The sequence below is a fragment of the Daldinia decipiens genome, assembly GCF_022478715.1.
Source record: "Daldinia decipiens strain CBS 113046 unplaced genomic scaffold F4813scaffold_1, whole genome shotgun sequence".
Classification (NCBI taxonomy): domain Eukaryota; kingdom Fungi; phylum Ascomycota; class Sordariomycetes; order Xylariales; family Hypoxylaceae; genus Daldinia; species Daldinia decipiens.
In genome coordinates this window covers 496,655-520,299 of record NW_026054544.1, presented here as the reverse complement: position 1 = coordinate 520,299, position 23,645 = coordinate 496,655, and the positions used below count along the sequence as shown (strand labels likewise).

The 23,645-nt window shown below is 47.3% G+C and overlaps 8 protein-coding genes across 8 annotated transcripts; 3 read left to right on the top strand and 5 right to left on the bottom strand.

Annotated features, from left to right (window-relative positions):
• Window positions 1-131: 131 nt before the first annotated feature.
• On the bottom strand, window positions 132-1,220 carry F4813DRAFT_384262 (uncharacterized protein; the record flags this gene model as incomplete). Its single annotated transcript, XM_049246056.1, has 2 exons — window positions 132-365; window positions 426-1,220. The coding sequence occupies 2 exons, from the start codon at window positions 1,218-1,220 to the stop codon at window positions 132-134; spliced, it is 1,029 nt and encodes a 342-aa protein (XP_049104646.1).
• A 1,117-nt stretch (window positions 1,221-2,337) lies between these two features.
• F4813DRAFT_341541 (uncharacterized protein) lies at window positions 2,338-3,240 on the bottom strand. The gene has a single exon (XM_049241308.1). The coding sequence runs from the start codon at window positions 2,848-2,850 to the stop codon at window positions 2,608-2,610; it is 243 nt and encodes an 80-aa protein (XP_049104645.1). The 5' UTR covers window positions 2,851-3,240; the 3' UTR covers window positions 2,338-2,607.
• Window positions 3,141-5,513, bottom strand: F4813DRAFT_7291 (BAR domain-containing protein). Its single transcript, XM_049248836.1, has 4 exons — window positions 4,907-5,513; window positions 3,572-4,838; window positions 3,452-3,506; window positions 3,141-3,399 (listed from the first exon to the last, which is right to left on the bottom strand). The coding sequence occupies exons 1-3, from the start codon at window positions 4,940-4,942 to the stop codon at window positions 3,484-3,486; spliced, it is 1,326 nt and encodes a 441-aa protein (XP_049104644.1). The 5' UTR covers window positions 4,943-5,513; the 3' UTR covers window positions 3,141-3,399; window positions 3,452-3,483.
• On the top strand, window positions 5,451-8,521 carry F4813DRAFT_341535 (cysteine desulfurase). Its single transcript, XM_049241307.1, has 2 exons — window positions 5,451-7,198; window positions 7,384-8,521. Exons 1-2 carry the CDS (start codon window positions 6,086-6,088, stop codon window positions 7,804-7,806), a joined length of 1,536 nt encoding a protein of 511 aa, XP_049104643.1. The 5' UTR covers window positions 5,451-6,085; the 3' UTR covers window positions 7,807-8,521.
• Window positions 8,522-8,545: 24 nt separating this feature from the next.
• Window positions 8,546-9,862, top strand: F4813DRAFT_341531 (uncharacterized protein). The gene is made up of 3 exons (XM_049241306.1): window positions 8,546-9,080; window positions 9,155-9,343; window positions 9,415-9,862. The coding sequence occupies exons 1-3, from the start codon at window positions 8,895-8,897 to the stop codon at window positions 9,673-9,675; spliced, it is 636 nt and encodes a 211-aa protein (XP_049104642.1). The 5' UTR covers window positions 8,546-8,894; the 3' UTR covers window positions 9,676-9,862.
• Window positions 9,863-12,509: 2,647 nt separating this feature from the next.
• Window positions 12,510-13,935, top strand: F4813DRAFT_7218 (NAD(P)-binding protein). Its single transcript, XM_049248827.1, has 3 exons — window positions 12,510-12,814; window positions 12,869-13,490; window positions 13,550-13,935. The coding sequence occupies exons 1-3, from the start codon at window positions 12,692-12,694 to the stop codon at window positions 13,765-13,767; spliced, it is 963 nt and encodes a 320-aa protein (XP_049104641.1). The 5' UTR covers window positions 12,510-12,691; the 3' UTR covers window positions 13,768-13,935.
• Window positions 13,936-14,726: 791 nt separating this feature from the next.
• F4813DRAFT_341526 (Metallo-dependent hydrolase) lies at window positions 14,727-17,702 on the bottom strand. The gene is made up of 3 exons (XM_049241305.1): window positions 17,649-17,702; window positions 17,078-17,590; window positions 14,727-17,007 (listed from the first exon to the last, which is right to left on the bottom strand). The coding sequence occupies exons 2-3, from the start codon at window positions 17,214-17,216 to the stop codon at window positions 15,431-15,433; spliced, it is 1,716 nt and encodes a 571-aa protein (XP_049104640.1). The 5' UTR covers window positions 17,217-17,590; window positions 17,649-17,702; the 3' UTR covers window positions 14,727-15,430.
• A 938-nt stretch (window positions 17,703-18,640) lies between these two features.
• On the bottom strand, window positions 18,641-23,480 carry F4813DRAFT_7184 (Hydantoinase B/oxoprolinase-domain-containing protein). Its single transcript, XM_049248817.1, has 2 exons — window positions 20,752-23,480; window positions 18,641-20,674 (listed from the first exon to the last, which is right to left on the bottom strand). Exons 1-2 carry the CDS (start codon window positions 23,043-23,045, stop codon window positions 18,877-18,879), a joined length of 4,092 nt encoding a protein of 1,363 aa, XP_049104639.1. The 5' UTR covers window positions 23,046-23,480; the 3' UTR covers window positions 18,641-18,876.
• Window positions 23,481-23,645: the final 165 nt, after the last annotated feature.

Here is a 23,645-nt window from a genome sequence, read left to right as displayed (position 1 = left end):
TCATAACTACCAGAACTAATAAAACCTATACTTAACCTAAGCTATAACTATACCAAGCAACTCATCTGATTAGCTGTCGAGTATATATACATACACCCAAAATATTTAAACGTTGTTCTTTTAGCCAATGATCATATCGGGCTTTCGTTCCCATCACCCTGGACGTCGTCAGCTAGGCTAAGACGTTGCAGAGTCGATGACAAACCGCTCCCCATACGTAGGTCGCAACCAGGCAACTCAATGGCCGCTGTTGCTTGCCATTGATTTGTAGCACTCATGGCAGTCATCATGTTCCCAATCATTCGACCACGAGCTCTGTATAATGCGCCTGGATTCGCGGGCAGACGGATGGGTGCCCACAAGGACTTCTCATATTAACGGTTATGAAGCCTTTGCCGCATCGTCCCGAGATAAGGGTTCTTCACCCTTTGGACAATCATTTCGAGCCTTTCAAACAAATGCTCAACGATCATGTGAATGAGCAGACCTGATTCATGGCTGTAATTATACAACGTCGGAAGCCCTTCTACTGCCGCAAATGACGGGTATTTTCCGTGGATATCCAGGATGTCGATGTCGCCTTCTTTGAGTACGATCGGGAGCCTTTCTTTTATTCTCTGCTGTCTCTCGAGTCTGCCTTCGTGGACGACATCATAAATCCTTATAAATCTAGCAGTGATTGACTTCCCGTCGACCCTGGATATGCTCATTTTGCGGTTCTTATCTTCTCGTTCGTCGTAGTCCGCGAGGTGCATAACTATCAGAACCCAAATACCGTCCACCGGCACAACCCAAAAAGAGTACATCGATTTCCTTATCCTGTTAAAGATAGGCTTATAACTGCGGAGGCTACCGTCCAGGTTAACATTTTTTGCGACTACTCGACGAACCGCATCGACATCATTGGGTAGTTGAAACTGACGGTGGTCAGAAAACACACCGTCTGGCTTGCCAACACAAAGTGAAACAACCTCTTTAAAGTCTTGACTGTATGTCAGAAGACAATCAGACAATGACCTATATATAGCCTCCCGTTCTACAATATTTGAGCGGTAATACTGGAGGCTTTCGATAGCGAAAGCTCGACTCAAATTATCAGGCCTGGAAAAGTCAAAATCTTTGCCCACATGGTGCTCTCTGGGGCTCGATACTGAAAAGACCCTACGGCCGGTGATCTGGCTAGCAGCACTTGCTGCAGCGAAGTTGTATGTGTCAGACATTGTTGCAGGCTAATTTGTGTTATTAAACGTTGATGTAAAGTAGAGAGTATGAATATTAATAACAGGTCCCTTGAAATAGTTTAAGGAATATGAGTATGTGGGATCGAGAGAATGTCAGCCAACACTACTCTATATCTACATACGAAGAGGGCGTACAATTTGATTGTTTTTAGAATATGTTTACGAACAATAGCCTTGTGTGTATTATATCTTTTCTTAGTACATAGTGAGTTAGGAACATAATCATTATGCTAATAGTATCACAATACAATTTCATGTTACTACCTAAGAACTACCTAGGCATGATAAGCCACAAAACAATATTAAAGAAATCAACAATTATTTAGTATATGTTAAATTGTTTTAATATGGTGTTACTAGTTAATTAGTATGTGATATGCTATTTTGAGTGATGTTCCCTGGCAGACAATATTCCACATAGTTCCCATTGATGAAAGTAACTATCCGTTATCAACAATACAACAAAAGCAATATGCAACAATTCCGGGCCTTCCTGAGGTCCAAGGTATTGAAATACGCAAGGAATAATAGAAACTTCTTCGGGTCTCACTAGGATCTCCTCCAAAGCCTTGTTCCATGATGTTCCGCCAAACCATATCGCCCCTGAAAGCATAGCCCGACACAAGTTCAAGCTTCGCCGTTCTTCAGCACCTGTGTATTAAGAATATGACCGATGCTCTCGTATTCATCCACCGACATCCCTGTGTATGCAATAATATTCAGGTAACTAGGTACTAACTATGGCTCTTCACGGAAACTCCCAGCAAGCTATTCTATCTAGCTAAAGGGAACGTGTCGCGTGAGTGACACGTGGCCAAGGATTTCGAAGGAATTCCTTACGTTATGTAGACGCGGCGGGATGAGCAATATTCTAGAACATCAGAGGGCTCTGTTCTTACCCCAGCTGCCCAGCTACCCTATTTTCCTACCCCTGGTCTGAGATCCGGGGATATCTGCCAAGATCACTCGGCAGGTCGAGACCTGGGGGATCTACGTCTAGGATCTTAAGCCCATCCTACAAATTGCGGGGAGATCTGACCCTGACAAACTATCTAGTTTTCACGTAGTTAAATATTAGTTGTCCTCAAGTTACGAAGGTGATTTACGTATTCTAGTTTGTCTATGTTCGTGATCGTAATATTGCCTGCTTCAAATACCAACGGAGAGTCTTAGGACAGAGCCACCTAGGCGCTGACCAGAAGAACCAACAAAACCCCATATAAAACCCAAAGCTTTTCCGATGACGCGCATTCTCTGGTCCCTTAGTAGTGCTTCAAACATTGTTTTCTGCACCAAGCCTCTAAGAAGTCTTCAAACGAAGATCTCACCCCCTACAGCAAGATAATTGGCACAGAAAAAGAGCAAATCACGACGAGCTTCGCCCCGGCCAGCTTTCTAAGCCGTCATGGCATGTATAAGCCCGGACAGGAAAAATATTCCAAATCCAGCACGCAGCCGATATGCTAGGAGCCATGCTGGAGGAAGAAAAAAGGGGCGAAGCTGAGGGGGAAATGCGTGCTAAAGTAGTAAGGAGAATAGCTGCCACAAGAATAATGTTAGGCCACCTTAACGAGACCAACCGTGGTTCCGGGCCAGGGGATATTTGCATAGGTTAGGTTAGGTTAGGTAGTTTTGGTGTTATGACTTTGGAAGGTACGAATGCAACTGAGGCAACCATTAAGCTAACTAGGTTAGATATTCGGATATCCAATCCCATAAGATTATATTTATGCTTTAGTTTAGGTAGTTTTAGACTTTTGGGGGCATACACTATAAGATGAAACTAAAGTCAATAATATAACATCTATTTCAGTGTACTAGGGGCACAACTGGAATTTGCCTGACTGGTTTCTGATACTGTGGTTATCATGCTACCGGTCTGGTTTAGGGAAGAGAACATACAAATACGAGCAATATTACGGCTCGTTGTCTTATGTTCCTATAGGTTATTTCATCGGGAGTCGTCGATTTGATTGCTGAACTGACCATTCCAACTGCCTCTCATATCTTCTCCCGCTTCCAGAAGTCCAGCATAGGTTCCAGCAATAGCCCAATATTTACTGACTAATGCTATCACAAAGACACCCCCTGAAGTTCTGAGATACTTGCCGTGTGATGGCTATGCGCCATACGGCCTAGCTGTATTATGTCCCAGTTCCTATTTACCGCTAGTAGACTTGTTCTATCGATTATATCGTAGATGAAATCACCTACAGTATCTCGATGGTCGAAAGGCAGATCTCTAGCCCAGTCTCACATAGTTTCCTACCACGTAATAGTTAGTTGAATCGTACACAATCTCCGGTATCATAGATAGGTTAGATACGTACCAGGAAATTGGCCCTGTTTACCATGACACTTGCCAATCCACCACTCGTTCTCATTTGATGTTCTGGTAACGATTTCTATTACGTCTCCTGCCCTAAAACTGATATCACCCTCGGCCTGGGCTGAATAATCGTATAAAGCAGTAGCTGTTTCTACGGCTGGCGCGCCGCTAAGTCGGCTGGGCTTAGGTTTCGGCGGAGGGGGTTTTGGCTTCCCTGCTGCAAGCGCTGCTAGCCCAGGCGATTTGGGGCCACTTGGAGGTGGAGATAGTGGCGATTTGAAGGCAGCTGATGATGCGGAATATGGCGGAGGAGGGTTCTCTACAAGCTCTGGCTGCGACTCTTGGCCGTATTTAACTGATGCTGGGCTCGGTGCGGATGATGGGCCTGCAGTGAGTAATCCAGCAGGCCGTGGTCCCGCCTCTAATGCTGCTGGCTTGTTCGCGTACTTGGGTGGCGGCTTCTTCTGGCCGCTGGTCTTAAATCGAACAATGGTTAGCTGTTCAGTCTGTTCCAGGATATCTGCCCGCTTCCTCAAAAATGCCTCTTCTACATCAAGCGTTAAGTCGAAATATCCAATATCGCAATGTTGCATTTTCTCATGGAGCGTATAGAAGATATTCAGTTGCATATAGTAGAATGATTGGAATAGCGGCTTGATGAATTGGCGTTCAAGAGTGAACAACTTAGGTAGTTCGTCCTTCAAGAGATCATTGAAGTAATTGAATTCTTGCGTAGCTTGCTCGACATCGCTCTCTGCTTTCCACAAGGCCTTCTCGTCCTTGGCACTCTTCTCTTTTTTATCTTGTATTTTCTTAAGTGTCGCATTATGTCGGTCGTAGTCGAGCTTCTTGTGTTCACGTTTTGTTGCTGTTTTCCTGATGACCTTGAGTACGTCAAGTAATTCATTCGCGGGACGAATAACTCGCGACTCGATCATCTCAAGCTCGGGCTTAAGCGATTCTTGTAGATCTTTGACGACAGCCTCATACTCCTCGCAAGCGCGGATGCCTTCGGGGTTGCCTTGAACCTCTATCGAGTCGGGATCTGACATGCGACCTGATATGGGTTTGTAGATCTCGGTCATCGCTTTGCTGAACTCGATCTGGTGGTTGAGCATGCCGTTGATGGCATCGGAATACTTCTTACTCTCATCGTGGAGGTGTTTTGTCTCGACTTCGAGCTCCTGGAAACGTCGCTCTGCATCGATGAATACGGGATCTTTTGAGTGTTCGCCAATGTTAAACTTGGCTTTAAATTGTTGCGGCGCCTATGGGTTAGAGAGGTTTAATTAGTTTCAATATTCTTGTTTTTGGGGCCAGGCGCATTGTTCTTTACTCGAATGACGCTTTTCTGGAAGCCTCGGAAGCTCATCGCTCTGCGAGTCTGCAAGTCTGCAAGTCTGCGAGGTTGAAATAATCTGTTTGTAGTGGTTCTGATTGCGATGTATGGTTTAGTGGGGGTATTGATTCGGAATGAGGATGTTTCCTTGTAGTCTTTACTGCGTAGCGTTCAGGGGGAAGCAATACTACACTAATGGATTGCGAGGTAATAGTTGAGTAGTTGAAAAGCGAAAAGTAGTATCAAGGGCGAAGTAGAGGTTGCAGCAGGTGACGGCAAGCAAGGCAGAAATTAGTAGTAAAGTAGTGTAGTAGCAAATGTATGTAAAAGTGACTTGTAGTAAACCTGACTTAGTGACTTAGGTCGTTTTCATCCACTGACGACGTCGTTGTTGTGGCAGTGCTTTAAATCATCAGCGCGGCTTCGCGAAGGATCCGTCAACTTTTGTGGCTTGGACCTAATAAGCCTACAAGGTTCCATAGGTACCTACGCTACCTACTACTGAAGCTTTTTACCTTTAAAAACATGTAGAAGCATTAAGCATTGTACATGTAGGCAGGTATATATTATGTATTTATTTTAGGTACTCACCGTATAGTGAATTTCCACCTATTCTGAAGCTGAGAATGTTTAATGTTATGTATGTAGGTAGGTACGGACTACATATTGGACCGCTTGCCGGATATCCGAGGATCTCTTAGCGTTAAATCTTTAAACCCGAATCACCGCGTTGACTTTAGCGGGCAGTGTGTACCTAACAGCACATGCTATGTACCTATCTTTCCTTTATCATTCTACCTAATGCCAAGAAGAAAAGCAGGAGCTTGCTAACGTCATCTGAATGATGAGGGGCAGGTGTCACTGTACATAGGTAGGTAGGAATGGGAACTAAGGTTTACGTAACATGCATGATCTGATAAACCAAAGATGGATACCGTTGCCCTTCTCATCCAATTAAATATTAAGATCACTCTTGTTTTTCCGTTTCCGCTATCCCCGAGCTCCAAGGCCTAAATCGCCGTTGACCGAGCTTCGGATCTTTTTTCGCGACTTTTGATAATTGATTTGAAATTCGCCTTCAAGCTTAGGACAACTCCACCATCTTTCTCCTTCTCATACACACATTTCTCCATATTCCCTTTAATAACTGAACACATATTTCCGTTTGATGCCATCATGGCGAATGTGGCATCTTCAGCACTGAGACAGGCTTCGCGCCTCGCTCTCAAGCAACATATCGCCTCAACTCCTCTACGAGGACTTCCGTCCATATCAAAAGTGGCAGGTGTAACTGCCGCGCAGATCGCCCGAAGGGGATATGTGTCGGAAACTAAACGCGACAATGCTCAGGTTAATGTTGAGACGGCTATTAGGTTAGATAAGAAGGACTTCATGAATGAGAAAGGAGAGCTTGTTATGCCAGGCTCCGGCAATCTCACAAACGGTACAGTTAGCCCGATGGCTGAAGTGCTAAAGGAGGCAACTGTTTTAGAGGAGGGTCAACGTCCCATCTATCTAGACATGCAAGCTACGACGCCCGTCGATCCCAGAGTTCTAGACGCCATGCTGCCATTCTTCGTTGGCATCTACGGCAATCCCCACTCTCGAACACACGCATACGGCTGGGAAAGTGAAAAGGCCGTTGAGGAAGCGCGAGCGCACGTTGCTAAGTTGATTGGTGCGGATCCTAAGGAAATCATATTCACCAGTGGTGCAACTGAAAGCAATAACATGAGCATCAAGGGCGTTGCGAGGTTTTTTGGCCGATCTGGCAAGAAGAAGCACATTATCACAAGTCAAACGGAACACAAGTGTGTTCTTGACAGTTGCCGACATCTTCAGGATGACGGGTTTGAAGTCACATACCTACCAGTCCAAAGCAACGGTTTGATCGACCTAAAGGAACTAGAAGCCGCAATCCAACCAACAACGGCACTTGTTAGCATCATGGCTGTGAACAATGAAATTGGTGTTATTCAACCTCTGGAAGAGATTGGCAAGTTATGCCGCGAGAAGAAGGTTTTCTTCCACACTGATGGAGCTCAGGCCGTAGGAAAGATCCCCTTGGACGTCAATGCGATGAATATCGACTTGATGTCAATCTCGTCGCACAAGATCTACGGCCCTAAGGGTATTGGTGCCTGCTATGTCCGAAGACGACCGCGCGTGAGATTAGAGCCTATCATCAGTGGCGGTGGCCAGGAGCGTGGCCTACGCAGCGGAACTCTCGCTCCGCCTCTAGTGGTAGGATTTGGTGAGGCCTGCCGCATCGCCCAGGAGGAGTTACAAGTAAGTTTCCCATGTATATTCTTTTTTCATTACCAAATGATGAACCGCTTAATACATGCATGGCTTTCTGAGCTCCTTGACCGGAATCGCTATGTTGAGACAAAGCACACGTGTCTGATTTTTCGTATATGTATCTACTTGATGATTAATCACTTTATAATGCCTCATGGCTAACCGATGCATAGTATGACACGAAACGTATCAAGGCACTGTCCGATCGATTGTTAAAGGGACTTTTGGCATTGGAGCATGCGACCCAAAACGGTGCCCCTGAAAGCTTCTATCCTGGATGTGTCAATGTCTCCTTCGCATATGTCGAGGGCGAGTCGCTTCTTATGGCTCTGAAGGATATTGCGCTGTCATCAGGCAGTGCTTGTACATCCGCCTCGCTAGAGCCAAGTTATGTCTTAAGGGCACTTGGAAATAGTGATGAGAGCGCACACAGCAGCATCAGGTTCGGCATTGGTCGATTCACTACGGAGCAAGAAATCGATTACGTTCTCAAAGCCGTTCAGGAACGAGTCACCTTCCTTCGCGAACTAAGTCCTCTATGGGAACTTGTCCAGGAAGGCATTGATTTGAACACAATCCAATGGAGCCAGCACTGATGATGTCACTAACCTCTCTGAATGCCGAACTCTTTAATCCTAATCGCACTTAAGGAAAAGAGGTCTTATCACTCATAGATGAATATGTCAAATTGGGCTATATGCCTAGTTTCACCATCGCTTTTGGTTGGGCGCTGAGGACAAAAACATCCTCTCACTTGTAATTTTAGGCGTTATGGCGGTTTATTGTGTATTTCGCTGCTTGATTGCGAACATGCATGCGGTTTCGGGTCGCATAGGGAATGCGATTATTTTAGGGAGGGCCGCTAGAAAATCCGGTGGACATTACTTATCTCAATGATACCAAATGAAATGGCATGCTGAATATGAGTTCATGAGCAAATTAGTTTCTGGTTGAGATAGTTGGGATATAAGTCCTTCAACACGATGTTATGTTTTTGATGCATTTGGTTGTCATTGCTACTCTTGTGAAATAAAACATAGCCGAGTAAATGGATATGTTCTAGACGATAAAACTTGGCAGGACATCTTGTATGTGAAACTACAGCTTCATACCATGTAGCTGCAAAGGTTTGTTCCCGGGAAGACGGCATACCGCATACGGCATACACTAGGTGCTACGTACCTAGCCATAGTGAAGCAATATAATGAATGCCAAGTACGTCATCGTAGATACCGCAAAAAATGTGATCTAACATAGGTATTCAAAGGAGTAAATGGCTCGTGCTAAATGCATGAGATTACGTATTTAGCGGTAAGCCTATTCATTTTCTCCATGATTGAACAAACCAAGTACATGTAGTCGGAAGCGCAAGTGGCTTGAAAGCAGGCCTTAGCCCAATGCAATCATTATGACATCAACGAAAAGGACCTGACGCCACGCTCAATGACGTCTCACTTGCCTAAAGGGGTAATCTCTGCATTACCTTTGTGCCACCAAAGCAAAACGCCATAGTCACTTACATCGAGATTGGAGATTGCCCTCAGAGATTTGCATTATCGCTGGTGTATTTTGCGCTTATTTCAAGTCCTATTCCAACTTTGCCTTCTAGTAACAATATTGCGCAACGTGCTAGTCTCCGAATTTAACTGGATTATAAAAGGCCCTTCACTCCCTCTTCATTATCATGGTTTTCCCTCAACTCAACACAATACCAACTCACAGTACTTACCTATATATCAAATTATCCTACATTATCAACCTTACCAAGATGTCTAACGATAACACTTCCACTCTCAAGTCCGTCGTCGACTCGGCTACTGGTGCTGTCCAGAACGCATTCGGCAGCGTAACCGGAAGCACGGCTGATCAGGTATGTGTTCTCCATACCAGTTCTATAATATATGTCGACATATCCAATATCAACTAACATAAACCCTTATCTAGACTCAAGGTCAAGTTAAGAAAAACAAGGGCGATGCCGAGTATGACGCATCGCACGCTACTATTAAAGCTCCGGGCTTCACTGCCTCATCATCGGGCGTCACAAAGGACAACCCTGACAGAACTGCCGGCTCCTACAACCAGACCGTAGGCTCCGCTAAGGAATTCGTCGGCGGACTAACAGGCGTCGAGGTAAGTCAATAATGCTAGACCCCTAAGCTACCCCACGAACATTGGCAAAATACGCTAACATTAGTCGGCAGTCCCTAAAGGCAGCTGGACGTAAACAAAACGAAGAAGGCAAGCAGCAAGAAGCCAAGGGCCAGGTTAATGACTACGTCAGCGGCATTTCTGATCGTGTCACCGGCACTGTGGGTGGAGCCTTCGCAAGTGTTACCGGCAACAAGGCCGCGCAACAGGAATACGAAAAGCAGCACGATGCTGGAAAGACAACCCAGCGAGGTGCCGAGGTAGATATAGTGAAGCAGGCAGACGCCGAAGCTGCAGCTTCACGTAAGGCATAAATGCTTCAACTGAAACATGTGGAGACAATTGAAGTTTTTTGGGGAGGGTAGCAGATGACATTATGATACCCAATATGGAATGCTAGAGTGTAAGCTAGTGTCCGGAAGGCTTGAGGAATGGAATTGTATGGTATAGATGGACTGTATCTATATCCGAAATGGATCTTATAATTGCCAATTATGACGTTAAAAATGATTACGTGACCATTGTGAGAACCTAGACCAGGGCTACGAGGAAAAGGAATCAATAGCGATCATTTCCGAGAAATTCTGGGTTACCTACCAACTTGTCTAATAGTCCTGCATCTAGGCCAGCGAATAGAATGTGGTACCAGCATTGCTAATTCGTCAACAACCCCCCTGTCGAGGCTCTTCGTTCGGGTAGTACTAGAAATTCTAGCGTGGTCTATAGGGCAGAATCGCTTCAACAGCTCGTGAATGGTCCATCCAGATTATTGGAGTCTTGCCGTACGTAAGATTTCCCTATGTAAGACCCTAACCTAAGCCGCTTCATGCAGAGCTGCAGAAGCTTGCAGAGGTATTCTCCGTGCCGAGACTCAATCATGAGTGATCTTTGCCCGAATAATTGGGTCGAATCAGATGTCTATGAATATTAGAGATTCTGTTCCCGTTTGTTTTTTCACATGACTCTTATCGGCATGACCGTCTGAGATCAGGCGCACGCATCAATTAATTCCCGTATGAGGCTACTTATGATACCTACCTGGCAAGTAGAAAAAACGCGTGAGATCACCGTTGTCGTAGATGAAGCGTTGTGGTTAGATATACTGAATTAAGGTCTTATTGATATTTTAGGTCAGGTTTTTCGACTTTTAACTGAAGATCCAAGATATGTAATGAACGCAAAAAAAAAAAGCCATACAAGTAGACCTTTGCAATTTCTTCTTAACAAGAAAAGGAATATTAGAAAGAGATTGCAATATATAAAAGTAACGCAACGCGGTCTTCTAAGTGGTGGTTAAACGACGCAACAATATTTTCTTTAGGAAGAGTCGGCCAAGCAGAGTTGTACGTATGTACGTATGTACCTTAGGCACTTTTCGAAGTATTAATCCCCCTGGCCTGGGGAATAACGTTCTCTGCGGTGGAGCACAGCACCCCAAACCCGCTATACATATGTCCTGCCTGTCCTGCCTGTCCTACCTGCCTTAGGTATGAGGTACCTAAGCCTATGTACTAAAATCCGCTACTGACGCTGTTGTGTGGAGCCGCGCTGCCCTATAAACCTGATCCGTGCGGCAATACTCCTTTTGAGCTCGTTCCGGACCCCAACTTACCCTGAATCAACCTCAATTCAGGATAGAGCCGCAGAGCATAGCAGGCTCCAGAGTCTTAAGGGCTTACCACGGCCGAGAAAGAAGCCTATTCTTCATGCACGACAAGCTTGAACATGTTCCAATGGGTAGCCCCCAACTTGGTTTTTTTCCCTTCTATTATTTTTAGAGCCCTTACTCTATCTGACAACTCGGCGCGTGGCCCGCGGACTGTCCAAACTCCCTTCACCAACGACGGCCCGCCCCTACTCTTTCTGATATGGGCTGACTCGTGGTGTGTGCCCATCTTGTCTTTCGTTAACTAAGTATCGTCATGGCAGTATTCTATTATATGTTCTGGGATTTCACAGTTCGCTGCTTTAGACCCTTCGGTGAGAGTTCGAGTTCTAGCACCAGGACTTAGACTGTCCTAGGTGATGGATGTTGTTGCCTTCTAGTACATGTAATCACTTGGCTTTGATAAGTCCTGTATTAGTGAGCGAGCTCCTATACGCACGTGTGACACTGGCTAGATGATGTTTTCTTTTCCTATTTGTTTGTCTTACTACTGGGGTTGTATATTATAGGAGACCGCCTTACTCCTTAGTATGTCAAGGGTCTACAGCGCTTCCCACCTGACATGGTGGTGAAGAACTGTACTTTCTATCGGAGATCCAGGCATATCTCCTTATTCGATTCTAATTCGCTTGCCACACCTCCTTAGCTATTATTACGAGCTTCCCAATACCGTTTAGTTATTGGTGGAACACATCCTAAGGCTCACCGAAGGCGTCTTCTGCTCACACCCTTACACATGGCCGTTTCCAGGACTGTAAACTGCAGCCCAGATAGTGGAGCATTATGCAGAACCTTACTATAGGTCGTAGGTACTTTGACGTCCTTGGGTCATTACCGAAATGACTTCTCGAGCCGAAACTGATACATACCTACTTACTCACCATGCGGGTCGACATCTTCACTCTGCCAGGCAGCACTAACTAATGCCTCAATCTCGATGGACCATATGCATTATACGAGGTATCACTAGACATAGATGTGGACGCGGCTTTACCTTTAAAGGGTCTTTGCAGGAGGAGTTTACAAATCCTTGCCGGGGAACACGCTCGTTGCTACTATGAAAACCGGCACAACTCTGTTGGTACTACTCAAGAAATCTCTAAGGAGCCGGGTTAGATTGCCCATCTCCGCGCGGCATCCCCTTAGGATCCAAGTATATTATAAACTTGTATCAAGGCCCACTTGTTCAAAGGTCATCCCGTGGCTCAGTTGTGCTCATTTGGACCATTTGGACCATTTGGACTCGTTGAGTCGACCTAGACGCATATCTCGTGGACATCACCTACCTAACTCTACCTAAAGAACCCCTCTCTCCGAATTTTTTCGGCGTCCTCCATCTTGGAAAGCCGTAGGCACTTGAGAGTTGGCTCGCCCACTCGGCTTTCTCCTGCTAGTTTCAGAAACTCGAGTGACACCGGATTGTTCCTTTACGCTGTCCACCACTTAGAACGCGAGTCCCAGGGGTTGACTCATCAAAGCAGGTTCGCTACTAATACATCAAAGTATATCCCCTGTATCAATTTGCCAGTGCGAGATTTTCTACACCCATACTGGCAGGAAAGTGGTAAAAACCGACCTCCAAGTAGAAGAATGTGACTATAGACGTCCATTGTACTCGAAGTCGGACACTTTATTTATCTATCGACTTGCAAACCGTCTCGACAATGGGTAGAAAGACATCAACGGCTATGATGCGAATTGCGATCGCAGGTGCTGGGGGCTTTGCAGCCCTTCTAATCCGGGAGCTGTCTCGGACTGCCTATGCCATACTCGTGCTCTCAACGAAGGTGACCGAACCAAAATGACTATAACATCATCAAGGCTAGCTAATTCATCAATAGGATCACCCGGAATTAGAATCTAATTTCGACTGCCAGGTAACCGCGGTCGACTATTCAGACCTTGAAAATCTCCAGTTCGCCCTTCAGGGCATTGACCTTGTGATATCCACCATCTCCGGTACAGAGCAGCTTAACCTTATCGATGCGGCTCGACGAGCCGGCGTACGCTGCTTCGTCCCCTCAGAGTTCGAGGGCTCCGTAAGCCATAGACCAGCCGTAGGAACTGACCCTTTTGACAACGGCTCTTCGACGGCCTTGGAACAACTTCGACACTGGTCCCAGTCGAGACACTATTCGATGAAATACACCGTTTTCTCGTGCGGCGTTTTCTACGAACGCTTTGCCCCTGGCGGCCTCCAAGCATACAACATGGGCGTCAGCTGTCGGATCCGAAACCAGGGAGACTACATGATCGATGTAGGCCTTGGAACTGCTGAGATTCCGGAAACGGATTCCCGAGGCCGCCCAGTGTATGTCGTAATGACATCGGCAGTTGATGTAGCACGATTCGTTGCCGCTGCTGTTGAGCTGGGAATCGACAGTTGGCCACGAGAGTTCAGAATGCGTGGTTCTCGTTTGTCAACTCAAAGACTCCAAGAGATTTGCAGCGAAGTCCGAGGAGGTAAGTGACAAAGCGGCCGCCTATCCTCTGGCGTTGGGTTCCCTAACACATTATTATAGTCGCTTTCAACGTTATCAGGAGGCCATACGAAGAAATCGTGCAATGGCTTCGCTACTACGAGCAGAACGGGGACGAAGTTAAATGGTGCACGATGCAGCATCTTCTACAGACTGCGGATGGTCGATACACATTCGGAGAAACGAACTTGAACGATTCGGTAGACATACAGCCAACAAGCTTTCGACAGTGGCTATACGACACATGGGGTCCGGCATAGTAATACCATTGTCGACAACAATAATATAACTAGGCTAACTACCCCCACCGCCGTTTTCTTCTGCACCTCGACTTATTCTGCCCCTTTGAGATCTGTTGGTCGCGTTTATACTTGGGGCGGCCCGTTTCGAGCACCATGTGTGGCCTGTCTGTTATAATAGACCCATCTTGTATGCATCACGGCTGAGTTGAGAAGCAACAGCACGTCTATTTTTGGTTCTTGATACCTTTGTAACTTCAATTTCTTTCTCTCGGCATTTCAATTGTATGCACATCAGCATTTAGCGCTCTACCTGTCTGTCTGTCTGTCTGTCTACCTATCTATCTACGATTCTACCTATCTATCTATATTAACTGCTTGCCCGCGGGTCCAGCATAGCCGTTTCAATAATATAGATATACACCCCTCACTTAGTCTTATTCTTATTTTTATTCTTCTTCTCCCGTAGAAAACAACAACAACAACAACAGTAACAGCAACAACTTCGTGAAGACTCCCGCCGTCGTATTCCCCTACGTCCAGGAGATCTTTGTGAGACAATGTACGGCAAGTCGCACTAGCGCTACGCCTTGTTGGTGTTCCGTAGGCGTAAGTGGTTGCATACATGTGCTTATATGTGCGTATTGCGCCCCATTCATATACATTGCCGCCCCTCCCTCCCTCCCTCCCTCCTTCCCTCCCTCCCTCCTGTATAGGGGCCGTAGAACGAGCGTCGAATCGTTACCAGACAATCGGGTCCGTCGCCTCCCCCCCACGCCGCCTGTTTTTATCGGGCTTTGACCTTTAAGTCCCTTTGTTTATTCAAATACGCTGTACGACGGACGAGTGGCCCGCCGTGCCGCATGCACGGATTCCGAGTGGCGAGAGAAGTCAAGATTGCTCATTCTTTTGCTTCATTCCACAACGTCTGCTTAAGCTTCCTCGGACGCCCACGAATGGGATGGGCGAGCAAGTGTTGTTTATGAGGAACGTCATACGACTCTAGCATGTATGTAATCTCACGTACATACATACCTACATACATACCTACATACATACATTAGGTACCTACACATCTCATCTACGTGACTACTATTATCTTGTGAGAGGGCATGGAAGGCAAGTCGTGTTGAACTAAGCCATGATCTTCGTCCCTGCAGCCTTAGCCCTACTGCGTAACTCCCCCCTCATCCCCTCGTCCCGCCTTTTCGTAGAATCAGCCTTAAATAAATTAGCAAACGTCTTCCCCGACGGCCCCAGTAAGCCAACAACTTGTCCTTTTCTGCGTGCGACCATAAGCTTTTTTTTCTTCTTTTTCTTTTGTGCCCTACGCCGCTGTACGTCAACGTCACCGAGATCTGCAGGTAAGCCGCTGTCGCACTACCTAAGGCTGCGGGTCGACGGGAGCGTACCATCATACAGTGGTGCCGATCCCAAACCCCAATTCTAGTTTGTCAGTTGTCGCAGAGCCTCAATTTCCCCAACTGAAAATTTTTTTACCCTTCAGGATTCTTCGTGTTGAACCGCGGGGGCATCCGCCTAAGCTGTACCACCGGGAAATCATGTCGGGAATGTGGGATTCGACCCATCGCGAATGGCGCAGTAGCTTTTTGCTCGTCTCCGCCATTTGCCTTAGGCAACCTCCAACACACTCCCGCGCTTACACCCCCCCCCCCTTTTCCCTCTAATCTTGGCCGAATTCGTCAACGACCCACACGCAGAACTTCTCCCACTCGATCTCCCATTCCTTCAACCTCTGTGCCTTAGTCCCGCTTCCCGTACTTGCTTCCCTGATGTCTCTGCTCCACTCCTCGGCAGACTGATCCTTGAACGCTGCCCACCGTATACTATTCTCGGCTAGACTCCCCAGCCCTGCCAGCCCTAAATTCTCCCAACCCTGCAGCGCCTGCCAGAAGTCGTGCGTGGACCCGGCCGTGTCTTGACCGAGCATGGCCGGGTCATCGTTACATAATGAGCAGGCTACTCCCCGCGCGAGCAGAGCGGGAAGAGGATGACTCATGACGGAACCGCAGAGGCGGAGGACTTCGTTCGATATAGGGCAGCTTTCCACCAAGATCTTCTTCTCTTTGACGAGATTGACGAGTAGGGGATGCTTGTACAAGCTAAACCCGTGGCCGATACGTCTCGTTCCCAGGAGCACAGCGTCGAATAAATTGTGATCTGTCTCGCTACCGGATCCGAGACACTCGCCGGCGTGGAAGAAGAAGGGGATATTGACACCCTCCTGGGCACATTGCTTGCGAAACCAAAATAGCTCAGGAAGTAGGTCACATAGGGGCCGACCGCCATCTTCCTGACCGACCAAGTCGTACCCGGCGATTAGGTGAGGATGCGTGATCTTAGTCTCGATGCACTGTTCCATGTTTTCCACGATATTTCGAGTTGGAAAAAACCGTAGAGCAGCCCATATAACCCTAAGCCCCCAAAATCCCTCTCCCTCTTCAGATTCCTTGAACCGTGCCACCTCCTCGTCTAAGACAGTCATCATTGCGCTGTAGTCAGACTCGGGCTTCTCGCTGTCCTGTTTATAATAGTCCAGTGCCCACGAGAAGCGGAATTCGCACCAGTTGATCCCGTCTGCTTTTAGTAAACTCATAAGCCGCTGGAGAAACTTGCGGAAGATAGGCTCGTAGTGGATCATGGACCCGACCACCCGGAAGCACTTGTAGAATTTTTGCCATATGTGATCAACACCGTGGTGCTGGGAGACGGCGTCCGTCCGCGAGATAGTGCACCGTGAGTAAAGCCACTTTAGAAAACCGGCTTTCCCGCCCTCGGGGAACGCGTCCGCAGCCTGAGTAAGCAGGACGAAAGTGCCGCTTTCATAATCGGGGTTCCAAACGTTACTTTCGGTGCGTGGTTGTTTGAAAAAGCGGAATGTTAATTTAGCAGCTTCCCTCTCTTTGTCTGATGTCAGCGGCTGGTCGGCGGACAAATGTATGCCTGGAGTTGCGAAGAGTACTTCAAATAGATACTCGAAGTCGACCATGGCATCTAGGTGGGCGTGTAGCAAAGCACCCTTAGGCATGCGTCGGACTATATTCCATAATTTGGTACTTTCCATTCGTTCCTTGGACAGGGAGAACATCATGCCCGGGTGCACGACAATATCAGCTTCCTGAGCGAGCGAGTCCTCTAGCTGCGGCGTCCACACTGTGTTCTTCTCTTCATCCCGGATACGCGCCACTATATCACAGGCGCGCTTTGCAATAGGAGAGAGGCTCTTCTTGAATGACGCATCTAAGATTATTATTAGCGATAAGAAGTGAAAAAAGGGGGGGTGGGCCGATTAGGGGCAGTTTATACGAACCGCTGCGTTCCTTATTCTCTTCTGCTATGAGCGCCTCACGGCCTTGAAGATACTTCTGAATGAAGGGATCGCTCTCCTTCGGAAGATCTTGCGAGACCTCCTCCCACTCCTGGTCGGTGTATAGATTCTGAGGATTCATAGTGTCCGATATCCTTTTCCTTAAGTTCGGGCGTCCAATAAGAAAGGGGAATCTTATGATTGAAGGTAGAATTGACGGAAGGATAAAAGTATGAGGAGAATGGATGACTTCAGTTTATATATTAGGACGTCGATAGGAATTATTGATGATAAGCTACAGTAAGGTAGTATAAAGTAAACTAGTTAATGTAGACTTGCTAAGATGCGGTGGTTCCCATTCACGAATATTACCCAAGTTGGAAAAGATGGAGAGAGCTAAGGAAGCTCCGTGTTTGTTAAGTGTTAACCTAAGCACTTGTCACAACGCCGTCGAACGGTTATCTTACCTCACGGGACCCGCTAATGACTAGACTGGACTGGCTTGCATTCACCCCGCTAATTCGGATTTTAGCGGTCCGTCCTGTCCTACAGAAGTCTAAGTCTAACTCTATACTTTTCCCGTAGTTAACTACCTGTTATTTTGTCTCTTAGGTAAGTTTTAGTTTCTTGACGCCATTGTCTATCGTATCCCTCCAATTAAATTCAATAATAATAACATCATACGGCAGCAGTCTCACTGCAGGATAACATGTTCCTAGATAGAAGTCAGACCTCGTGTCCCGCATCGGCCAAGTAAGTTCGGCCGTCTTTCTACTCCGGCATCTCCAGCGCCACCGGAGATCGTCGGGTTCGATCCGGACTGGGCTCCAAAGACCCTGGTACCGGGGTCAATTGCCATTATAGGGCCACGCTCGTGATTATTCAAATGTCTATTAAGAATTATGTAAATACCTGTAGTGAAATATATCTACGCCCAAGTCAAATGTTGGTACGACTTCTTATTATGTTAACTTTGATATAAATAAAGCCAAGTAAATCATTCACCAACAAACAAGTCTTCATTTCGAAAACTGCCTATAAAGGGACATTTATATCTTATTAATAAATACCTAGAGCACACGCTCCTAATTTAAGAAGAACTACCAAATCTGTCATAAAATTACCTACCTATATATAACTGACGAACTCCGGAATTGGGGTCTAATTCGCGTGTATCACCATCGCAAGCGCTTGCTACGCTTCCATTAAGCCCCCAACTATCTAACCTTAAGTAGGTACACTTCCCCCTTTCCCAAATTCTAACACTTAAATAATAATAATAATAATAAATCCTACTAACATCTAACCCAGACATCCGCCTCCTACGCATCGCTTAACCATTGATTACCAAGACCCTCGCTCCTCGCGCCTGGTACTTTTCCACCAACATACGTAGAATCCAGACCGTTGGACTGAGATAATGGGCCGCATAAAAAAAGAAAGAAAAAAAGACAGAAGCATATCTCGCAATTCGTTAGTTAATCGCTAGGCGCTCCCGTCTATTTACCTTCCTAATTTGATAGCTTCGCCGGTGGGGGATCAGTGGCAGAAACTCCCAGGTATTTGGTAACCCCCAAGTCGGTCAGCTTATACCCACGACTGTACGACTGCGTAATGTCACATTCGCGACGACAGGCCGCGTGTAAACGAGTGGGAAATTGGGATTCACGAGCGGCACAGCTTTAAACATCATAAAGGCACTAGTACAAACACCCCCCTTAATACCTTAGGTACGTAAAAGGGGGGGATGAAGTAACATAGACTTTATGCCTACCTTCGCTATATACGAAGCTTCCACAGCCCTATGCCTGCAAAGCGGCATCTTCCCTGGCGGTGTGGCTGCCCTTCCTCCAAGACTCAGTATGGTCTCTCCGTAGTCTCTCGACCCTCTGGTCCCCGACCTTGCCCCAACCTCCTCCCCCGGGCGTATTAATGATGATATGGTCTCCAGGCTTCATAGGGGCGCTGTTCTTAGCACCCAGGTTGATATAGCGTACCTCATACTCAACGTCGTCTCTGCCCTGCTGTGCGTGCACATCTTGTGTGGCAAGATCCTTCTCCGAGTCGGCTTTCTGCACGCGACGTACCCAGATGTTGAGACCGCACTCGGCATCCTCGCCGCCGGCCAGACCGTAAGGCCGGTAGACTCGTCGCTCGCTAAGGATCGAGCATTGAATGGGGATCCGGAATTCAATATCGCGGACGACTCCGTCGCCGCCGCGATGTTGCCCGTTACCACCCGACCCCTTGCGGATGGAGAACTCGTGCAGGAGGACGGGGTACCGTCGCTCGAATACTTCAGAGTCCGTAATACGTGTGTTTGTCATGTGTACGTGGACGCCACTGGTGCCTTCCCAGTCCGGTCCCGCACCGCTGCCGCCCGCAATCGTCTCGTAGTACCCGAAGCCCCTGACTTCTTCCTCACCCGTGATGTTACCGCCAAACCCAAACGTCAGATTGTTGCAGCAACCCTGGCTAGCGGCACATGCTTCGAATGCCTTCAATATAACATCTGTGACCCTCTGGCTGGTCAGTACGTTACCACCCACCACAGCGGCACCCGTTGACGGCGATAGGAGTGACTTTGGGGGGATTTTGACGTTGACAGGTTTGAGACAACCCTGGTTCAGAGGGATATCTTCTGAAATCAGACAGCGCAGACAATAGATGATAGCGCTGTATGTGATAGCTTCGGGTGCATTGACATTGCCGTAGACCTGAGGACCCGTACCCTCGAAGTCGAACTCCGCCTCACCCTTCTCCGGGTCGATAGTGACGCGTAGCCGAATCGGAGTTCCATCGTCCATATAGTCAACTGCAGACAGGTCTTTCCCTTCGAATTTCTTGTAGACCTGTTTTAATAGCTGCCGAACACAGAGCTCTGCATTGTTTTGGATGCTGATCATATAGAATTGTACAATGTCTTCGCCGTACTCCTGAATGAGGCCTTCGATCAGGGATATGCCTTTTTGGTTTGCCGAAACCTGGGCCCTGAGATCGTTAATGTTATCTGCCAGACATCGAGTTCCACTGCAGCCAGGGTACTTGGCTGGTTCGTTATAGAGTAGCTCTATGATTCTATTTTCGTTGAATTTGCCCTCGCTGACGATTTTTTCGCTCTCAATCGATGCGCCTTCTTGAAACAGTTCACGCGACAGCGGTGGCATGCTACCCGCGGTAATCCCACCGATGTCTGCATGGTGAGCTCTTGATGCTGCATAAAATAGGATTTTATCTCCCTTCTCGTTGAAGGCAGGCATGATAAGAGTAATGTCTGGTAGATGTGTACCACCATACGATGGGTGATTCGACATGATCACATCTCCTTTTTTGAGCTTGCCCTCCCAGATCTTAGCTTGTGTCCTAACACACGTCGACATAGATCCCAAGTGGATAGGTAAATGCGGCGCATTAGCTACGAGTCCTCCGGAGGCGTCGAATATAGCACACGAGAAGTCGAGGCGTTCCTTAACGTTTGTACTCACGCTGGTCTTCTGGAGCGCATGGCCCATTTGTTCTGCGATGGCCATAAAGCGATGACCGAAGATACTTAGTAGAATAGGGTCAGCCTTTCGTTCAGACGAATCCTTCTTATGCGATCTGATTCGTTTGTTAGCTAAGTCTTGATTTCCAACTTGTAAAAGAGAACTTGTAAAAGGGGGTAGGATCAAGCTCACTCATCCTTGCTATTTTTCTCCAAGTCAATGATGACGTGCGTTTCGAGAATTAGCGCCTTCGCCTTTGGAGTGATCACGATGGTTTGTGTACCATCCGCGAGAACGGCTGGTCCGTGGATTTCGTCACCAACCGATAGGTCTTCGAGTTTATAGATTGGCGTCTCTAAACGACCACCTTCAAAGTAAACTTGAGACTTGCCATGCGCTTTCTGTTCGCCAATAGACTGCCGCTTGACCTCTCTTAACTGTTGATCTACAGTCTTGTCCCGATATGTGAAGCTCTTTCCAATACCGCGAACTCGCACATCATCTACGATGATATCTCTGTCGTCCAGAGTAAATCCAAATTCGTAACGATGATGATCTACGAAGGCCTTGCCGAACTCCCAGTCCTCGCCGTTGTAAGACGCTTTTGCTTTCTCCTCAGTAGGCTTGACAATCATGAGAGCTGATTCGGTTCCACGATATTTCATATTGAGATATTCTTCAAAGACAATATCGCTGTCTTCGAAACCTTGGTCTTGTAGGGCCTTCCGTGATTTTTCTTTTAGTTTTTCCATCTTGATTTTCAGCTCATTGACCACATCTCCCTTATCTTGCCATACTGTGGAGTCTGGCTCTTGCCTCTCGTCGACGACATCCGCCAAGGCCATTCCGTATGCCGATAAAACTGACGAGTATCTGTGGACTAATATCTGCTTGATACCTAGAGCCTCTGCGATAGCAACAGCGTGCTGACCACCGGCGCCACCAAACGTTGCCAACCGGTGCTTCGAAGAGTCATGGCCCTTCGCTTCGGTAATAGACCTGATAGGCCTTGTCATAGCCTCATTTGCTATCGTTAAGAAACCGTATGCTACTTCATCTAAGCTCATATTCTTGCCAGTTTCCTTATTGATCTGATCAGTGAGCTCTTGGATCACTTTCTTGCTCGCCTCGAAGTCCAAGCCCTCGTCTTCGTTTTTGCCGAAGATCTTAGGGAAGAACTCGGGTAACAGACGACCTAGGAACAAGTTTGCGTCTGTTACTGCAGCGGGGCCACCTTTTCGGTAGCAAGCAGGACCGGGATGGGCTCCTACTGACTCGGGTCCAACGACAAAGAGACCGTTCTTGAAGAAGAGTCTACTTCCACCTCCGGCAGCGACGGTGTTGATGTCGAGCTGGGGTGATTGAATTGTAACGCCTGCCGTCGTCGTCTCAAAGACATGCTCATATCGACCTTCTCCATAACGTGAGACGTCGGTACTTGTACCACCCATGTCAAATCCGATTACCGGAATCTTGGTCTCTTCATCGTAACTTGTGATAGCGTACCCTACCACACCTCCTGCAGGACCAGACAGGATGGCTTTTAACCCGGTAAACTTCTCCACGTCAACCAATCCACCGTCGCTCTGCATAAACTCGCATCTTGCACCTTTGCTGCCGTTCTCCTGAAGGACGCTTCGTGTTCCTAAGCCACCAGCGAATCCCTTCTGGAAACCGGTGATGTACTTTTTAATTGCCGGCGTGAGGTACGCATCAGCACAGACACTTGTCGCTCGTGGGACCAGCTTAATCATAGGCATGAGTTCGTGGCTGAGCGAGATATGGTTGAAGCCAATTTCCCTAGCAATTTTGCCCACTAAGGCTTCATGGTCCGGAAATGTGTAGCCGTGCATTAGACATACAGCTATACTCTTGATGCCTTTGTCGAATATATTCTTTAATCGATCCTTGATCTTGCTTTCCGCTGGCCGTTCCAAAATACGCACTGTCTCCCCTGAGAGTCCTAACACCAAGTCTGCTTTCGACGCTTCCGCCGTCCCGGCCTTGGCATCAGCTTTAGTGATCGTCCGCTCAGGGTCCTCAGCATAGTCTTCAAGTGTAACCCTCTCGTCTATCTCAACAACATCCTCGTACAGAACGTCAGGCTTCTTGATAGCGAGGTCGAAAATCTTGGGGCGACTCTGATTGCCGATGACAAGACAGTCCCGGAAGCCCTTGGTCACGACAAGGGCTATCTTCTCGCCCTTGCGCTCCAGCAGCGCATTTGTCGCCACTGTGGTCCCCATGCGTATGCTATCGATCTTAGAGGTATCCAGAGCCTCACCCCGAGGGATCTCCCGTCCTTCGAAGTGGCTCAAGATACGCCGGATGCCTTCCAGCGGCGCATCTTCGTAGTTGGCCGGGTCTTCAGAGAGGAGCTTAATTACAACATCCTTTCCGTCCAAGGTGCCAACACAGTCGGTAAAGGTACCGCCACGGTCGATGGCGATACGGACACCGCGGTCTTTCTGTTCAGTAGAACCCATCGTGTATTAGATAGATGATGGAAGTAGGCCAATATGGACAGGGAGAATATAGCACTTCGTAATTCCAAAAGGTTGGCCACTTATAGGCCCAGCTCTAGCGGCATCGGAGAGCAACCAGCGTTTATCTAAAATGATGAGAGCCTAGAGCCTAGAGCTTAGAGCTTACAAAGCGGCGCTTTGCTATTCCCCATACGCAACTTTAAAATATGACACCAGGTTGTGATCGTAACCGCAACGAGTATAATACCAATAGATAGGTAAGCAGTGAGCATAGAGAAAATGCGGAAGTGGATACGTAGGATATGGTATATGGTATGGTATATTCGGAAATATTAGGAAGACCTTGGGAGCTATCCAATACTAAAAGCCGATGTCGTCACTAGGGCGAACACAACAGAGCAAACACTAAAAAAACCAATTACTCACCCCACTATATTTGCCTAGGTACTTACTTAACCTAGGTGTGCTTAAGTTACCTATTACTTACCATCAATAGACTATTTCAACTACCCCGCAGTGTAAGCTTACTGCATAGGTAGGTAGGTATACTTACCCTACGATAGGGGGGAATAACGGAAGTTCAGCAGTACATAGTAGCTC